This window comes from Penaeus japonicus, unplaced genomic scaffold, assembly GCF_977035675.1.
Source record: "Penaeus japonicus unplaced genomic scaffold, GWHDUDI00000001_assembly GWHDUDI00000005, whole genome shotgun sequence".
NCBI lineage: Eukaryota > Metazoa > Arthropoda > Malacostraca > Decapoda > Penaeidae > Penaeus > Penaeus japonicus.
The window spans coordinates 32,560,748-32,568,247 of record NW_028234407.1 but is presented as its reverse complement, the minus strand read 5'-3'; the positions used below and the strand labels follow the sequence as shown (position 1 = coordinate 32,568,247).

Genomic DNA, 7,500 nt, shown 5'->3' with positions numbered 1-7,500 from the left:
CACACACACACACACACACACACACACACACACAAACACACACACACACACACACACACACACACACACACAGTGCAACATCTACCGTTACGTGCAGAGGCGTGTCCTGAAGATGGTCACTCCAGGTACCAAGTCATTAACTTGAATTGTGACCAGTCTGTGACGAGACACAAATGTTAGTAATGAAAATATATATGGATAATGGAGACAAAAATTATTATTGTTATCCCTAGGCGGGCGTGTGTGTCTGTGTGTTTGTGTGTGTATGTATGTTTGTATTTGTGGTCTATGTGTTTGTGTGTGTATGTATGTTTGTATTTGTGGTCTATGTGTTTGCGTTTACGTGTGTACTTCCTGTCACCCCAATCAGTACCTCAGTTTGGTCACCCCAGACAAAAACAACCTGACTTGATTAAGAATGGATGAATGAAACAAACAGTCTTAAGGAGTGACTTTACTACTCAAACACAACATATACAATTATCAACAAAATGGCACTTACAAAGTCAGGGGGAAAAGTAACAGTCATGTCCTTAATAAAAGAGTATCATACAACAGCAAAGTTTACACAAACATCTTGATAAATTTCATACCACAAATATTACATTTTAATTATATAATACAGACATTGGAATTGTAAATGGAATATTTTGGTGTTTTTTTTTCTCCTTTTTTTTCTCTTTTTTTACAAATTATGCAGAACATGTAAATGTACTCTTGAGAGTCATGTACAAAATTTTAAATGCTATTGTACAGAAAAGTACTTTCTATACGTGGACTAGATTCAGGTGTATTTTTTGCTACAAGAGTAAATACACTTGGTATCAGTTCTGAGGCCCTCAACTATATAACACAGGAGTATCTAGTGTACTGTATGAATATACAGGACACGAGATCAGAACTTATCTCAGATATGTAAAAACTCATAGAGTATTTTCAGCCGTATAAAAATGTGTTTAAAAATCACTGCACGAAATAATTGCCTACCACAAACTTCTTTATGGCAAAATAAGCACATTTGTAATGAATGTAGTTCAGTGCTTTGTGCTTCCTATATATATACTGTACAACAATTTAACTCCTATTTGGATTCCACAGAATCTTATTTTAACATCTGAATGAAAAAATCCACTTCACATCAACAAACAAATCAAATACACAATATTATGCATTGCGAATAAGTCCACTATAACAAAGGAGAGTTTCTGAATTTCTCAATTAACTGCAAACAATTAACTCAACTTAACAACGTAACTCAATTAACATCAGATACCAAAGGAATGAAAAGAATTTCATAAAAAAAAATCCTTGAAAAAAATACCATTTTCATATCATTATAGTGGATGCTAAGCACATGGAAAACAGGATCTGAATGTGAGTCACCATTTATAACTTACATGTTAAATGCCATAAATGACTGGAGATATGGACAAGTTTGACCTGAGGTTTCATGAGCCTTACAGACTACACTTTGTATAAATGATTCCAAACAGGATTACATTTCTTGAATATATATATATATATATATATATATATATATATATATATATATATATATATATATATATATATATATATATAACATAATATATAATATATATTTGTATATATATATATATATATATATTTATATATATATATATATATATATATATATATATATAATATATATATATATATATATATATATATATATATATATTATATATATATATATATATATATAATATACACAATATATAATTATATATATATAATATATATATATAATATATATATATATATATATATATATATACATATACATATATATATATGCATATGCATATATACATACATATACATAATTTATATATATATATATTATATATATATATATATATATATAATATATATATATATATATATATATATATGTATATATATGTATATATACATATATATATATATATATATATATAATATATATATATATATTATTATATTATATATATACTAACGCATATATAATATATACATATATATATATATATATATATATATATATATATATATATATATATATATATATATATATATATATATATATATATATATATATATATATATATATATAATAATATATATATTATATATATATGTCCAAGGCAACAGCAAGACTTTGCTCTACAACTGGCTGTAATGAAGCATTAACGAAAATGGAGGTAAGCTTGCAGCCTCTATGCCTTAGTAAACAGTCAATTGTTGAACAGATTACTGTGTACAAGAATGTCCGGAATTTCATTACTTTTGGTATCCTGTTTATATTAATTCTTGTATTGTTTTCCTTCTCCTTTCTTTCTTGCTTGTATGCTTACAAAGAATATTCAATAGTACTGAACAGAGAGGTGCTACAATGAAATAAAAAATGTTGATAGTACCTTTTTGTGCATTTTCTTTTATAACTTATTGTGATGAATCAGGTTTCTAGATTTTATATTGCTGTGACTAATAAAGTATTCATAAACTAGTATTTTTTTTTTTGTATGTATGTGTGTATGTGTGTGTGTATGTGTGTGTGTGTGTGTGTGTGTGTGTGTGTGTGTGTGTGTGTGTGTGTGTGTGTGTGTGTGTGTGTGTGTGTGTGTGTGTGTGTGTGTGTGTGTGTGTGTGTGTGTATTTGCATGTGCGTGTGTGTATTTACATGTGCGTGTGTGATTGCATGTACATGTGTATATCTTCATATATCTGTATGTAAATAAGAAAGCTGTGATTTTATCTTTTAAACAAGAAATTCAATCCGACATATCTTGGAGACACAATGTTTTTTTTTATTCTTTTTCTTATCAACATTACTTAGGGTAATGAACATCAGCCTACAGGGAAGTTACAAGTTGTTTCTTATGTTGCACTATGTTGCATGTGTTTATGGCTACCTACTAGGAAAGCATGAATGGCATATCACAAAGAATTTCTTTTAAATGAATAATATTCATAGTGATAATAGCGATAATAATGATAATAACAATAATAGGAATAATAATAATAATAACAACAATAATAGTTATAACGATAAACTATAATAATAAGAATGATAATGAAAATAATAACAGTAATAGTAATAATAATAATGATAAAAATGTTACATGCTAACAATAGCGTTGATAACGACAGTAATAATAAAAATAATAATAATACCAAAAGAAGAGCATAAACAAAAACAATAATAAACATAAACATAAATAAGCAACAAAAAATAATAACAACAATAATAATAATAACAATAATAATAGTAATGATAATATCAATAATGCTACTACTAATCAAAACAACAATAATGATAATAGTAATAATAATGATAACAATAATAAGAGTAATCACACAGGAAGCAAAACTTTATAATACAAAAAAACAAAAAAAACAACAAAAAAACAAGTAAATTCTGTGCATATATTGATGAGCAGTAACCTTCTATCAGCCTATTTTGTGCTTATGTAATTAACAAATATATTTTTCTTCCAACATCTGTAGCATAATAGTCTTCTCAGGATTTCTTTTTCTTTCCATTTTTCTGGTTTTCAATAAAATCCACAAACAAACTGGTACCTATTTTTACAATATATATCACTCTGAAATCTCGGGAAGGACTTGAATCATGGGTTATTTTATACATGCCTTTATCTGTGCTCAAAGAACATTGTATGGAATTTTAAGCTGATCCCTCCCTTTGTTAAGAACATGATGAATATGACATATAAGTTTCCACCTTCAAAAGGAGTCATACCAAAAAAAAAAAAAAAAAAAAAAAAAAATAAAGATACTCTTTTTTTCACAAGCTAATGCCAATTGTTGGAATGTTATAGTCTTATAAATCACCTGCTCTATATTTTTACATATCACTTGGTCAAACTAATACCTCAGATGATTTTTAAAAAAATGCATCATTAATTGCTGACACTATGCAAGTCAAAGCACTGCACTTTTTACAGGTTTATATATATATATCTTTTTTTTAGAATATAAAGAAAAAAATAATAACAATATTATTCCCACATCTGTGGAAGTAACTCTCATATCATTACCAAAATCTGACTAGCTCCATCTCAACTTCTAATTACATTACTACCATTTTCAATTTCATATGGAAATTCCTATTTTTACAGTAGTATATTGCACATCATAAAACATTTTACTAACAATACATGAAGGTGCTCTTAAAAACCAATTCTTCGGCTTGTTCTTCTAATAAGTGCTTCCTATCTTTTTCCCCCACCTACAACAGATTTATTCTATTTCTAATTAAAACCTGTTTGTCATTGTATGTAATACCTAAGACAATTTGAAACGGTATTTTGTCAAACCAAATATATTAACAAACTTTGGTGTAAACTTACCTGTTTGTGCCTTTAGGTGCAAAGCATTTGCATTATTTAAAAAGTTATTTTACAGTAAGCCAAAATTTCTTTTTAAGTAAATCCTTAAGGTGATGCTTTTTTCGTGATGAGTATTATAACCTATTCAGCACCTAGTGCTTTGCTCATTTATACCAGAAAAGTCTGCAAATGAATACAATCTCCTTTACTGATGCTGAATGCAATCAAGACAGCAATAATATCATATGAAATTCCTGAGCTACTCTAGAGTTTAACCGTCTGTAAAAAGATGGAAGAAGCATTGCTATCATATCTATGTCATTTCATTAACAACTGTCTGTGGAAAGCTACAGTTAATGTCTGCTTGCACAATTTAGAGAACTACAAATGAAACAGAACATAGCACATTTTACTTAACGTGGAAGTCTTAAATTATCACCAAAATGATATTATCAAATGGAATACCATTCTTTGCACATGATTCACTCATAATTATAATGTGCTTCTGACTTAAAGTTCATGTTTGTGACCATGTATGTAAAATATATTCTAATTGTCATTTCAGGTAATGTTGTGAACCTAAAAAATCTAAGAATCTGGAATTTTATTTCCCACACTCAAGTGTTCCAAATGTTACACAAACTGTGAAGAAGTGGAACACATGAATTGCATAGATGTTCAATTACAGCTTGAATCTTGAATCCATATAGTCTTGCCTGCTTAGATCTGGAAAATGTTACTCTTTTGAACTAATGTGGCTTTATGCTATAGCAGCAGTCCAGTGTCCATCATAGTTTTTAACACTTAATGTAATGGAATGTTCATAGGAAAAAAAATATGTACATGACCATTGCAATTTTCGTTAACTTAATAAATACTACCGAGCTTATTCCCTAACCTTTATACATTCACAGATTTTAGAGTAAACAGAAGGTCTTGGACAGAGTGTATTCTCCGCTCTGCTGGTGTGTTTGGCTCCGAGCTATGATATGACATCCTCTCGCCCCCTCCTGAACGCCGACCTCCTGCGCTTCGACCTTGCTCCAGAGAAAGCATTTCGGTATCGGGTGTAGGAGTGTCTTCGGTGGCTTCTTCTGCGTGGGCGTTGGAGGAGGAAAGGACACGTCGGAGAGGCAGTGACAGGTTTGCCCTGGAAGGTCTCGAAGCACTTGGTAAGCTAGGAATCGTGCTATCAGTAAGAGAAGGCCCCATGTGAACTATGGCTTCTGTGAGTGTGACGTTGCCATTAAGGTCTGACGCGTCTTGTAGCGGCGAAGCTTCGTGCTGAGTCTCCATGGATGTCGATGTCACTGGCGTGCTTACCGAATCTGCCTCACACCCCGGGAGAGTTTCATAACAGTGCTCTATTTCAGGATCCCCATCAGGGACCGGTGGCTGTGGCAGGTCATTGTCATTTACGTGAGTCCTTCCTCCTGGATGTATATGATGGATATGGTGGACTGGGTGAAGAGGGTGTAAAGGATGTAGTTGCCTGAGTGGATGGAGGGTTAGATTGTGGTTAAAAGTTGACTGAGGGGTTGTGGGTGTTATCTCTCTCTGGCTTGGTGTTGATGGCGAGGGACCTGACGTGGTGGGAGTGTAACATGAATAGGCATCTGTGTCAGTAATCATGGGTGAGGTACTGGACATGTCTGTGAGAGGAGAAACAACACTGTAGGTATTTTCAGTTTCTGCCGCTAGGCTGTGGTCTGACGAAGATGTGTGGACGATCATAGTGTCGTCAGAGGCATGGTGAGAACTATCGTCATCTTTTTCACGGACCTGTTCATATGTGTGATTTACAGAGGCGTCCAAAATATCCTTATCACTTGGAGAAGGTGTGTTCTGACTTGCTGAGCTTGTTGGTTCAGAGTAATATAAAGTTTCATCACCATCTTGTCTTACCGAAACACAAGAAGACACATCAGCAAAGTACAGTTCAGACTCTTGTTCCATTTTCCCACTTGTGTAAACCACTTTCGGATCACTAATGCTTTTAATGTGCTTGCTACGATAACCTTCGCGCTGAACGTCCGCCTGAGTGTGGAACTTATCAAGAGGTGTAATGTCTTTACCATCACAAAACAGAACTTCGAGAGGTTCGTCGTGTTTGTGTTCATTCACGTCTCCGAGTGACTTGACATGTCCCAAGGGAAGCCTTCTAGTGCGGTGCCGAGAGGGAAGAGAGCTGGAGCCGCCGAGAGTGCCCCCCTGGTCTGCTGTGCCCCCCTTGTGTCGAGTGCGACCCGGGCGCTGGTTCTGCGCCGGGGAGCTCAGGACCTCGGAGTCGTCACTGGGGGACGAGAGGGTGTTGCTGGTGGGACTCGCTGGCCCGTGCATCAGGTCGGCCAGGGTGGGAGGCCGGTGAGCGGGCGAGGACCTGATAGCTTGGGCCACCAGACCCTGCAGCGCCGTGGGCGACGTGGGCGAATTGGGATGATGATGGGGTGACATTTGCATGGTTAGGTTCTCAGATGACGTAGGTTGCGAGTACGGCGGAGGAGGGCCCCACATGTAGCGCGGGAAGGCTTCCTGGTAAGCCATGGGGGGTAAGTACGCCTCGGTGAAGGGCGGTGGATACCGGGGCAGCTGCAGGGCCACCCCCGGGTCGGAGAGCGGCCGGCGACTGTGGTGGGCCGCCGCGTGCTGACGGCGGAACCCCAGGCGGCTCTCCAGTCCCCGGGGCAGGAAGGGGCGCAGGAGGACGCCGGTAACTTGGGCTTGAGTTTCCTCCCCACTGAAAAGCAGAGGATAAATTAATGAGGAAAATGGGAGGGAAAACTCCATCACTGGATAAAAGAAGTAATTTCGAAAGGGTGCCTGGACAATATTCTATACAATAGACACGAACACAAACACAATTAAATTCATATTCGGAAACTTTCACAAGATATGTAAATGGATTTCAGTGATTACGTAGCAGCGCTAATCTTACGCATAGGAAGCCTTAAGAAAGAAAAAAAGTCACAAATAAACAGGACGCTCATAAAATATCATTAATTTGTCATATATGTCAAGATATCTTCACAAACAACAGTGACACATTTGGACATCCATTCTGTCCCTGCTCAATAATCGTAAGCGCTGTTTAGTGACAATCCTGTATTGAAAGCTTAATGGATAGATGAAGCTTTGTCAAATGCTCTGC

The 7,500-nt window shown here is 34.8% G+C and overlaps 1 protein-coding gene across 1 annotated transcript in view; it reads right to left on the bottom strand.

Moving 5' to 3' along the window:
- Positions 1-2,538: 2,538 nt before the first annotated feature.
- The window catches only part of LOC122255850 (uncharacterized), a gene marked incomplete at its 5' end in the record, with an annotated part of 30,206 nt that continues 25,244 nt past the window's right edge, over positions 2,539-7,500 (bottom strand). The window contains 1 exon segment of the mRNA XM_086537267.1: positions 2,539-7,089. Coding sequence (XP_086393393.1) covers positions 5,253-7,089 — 1,837 coding nt within the window.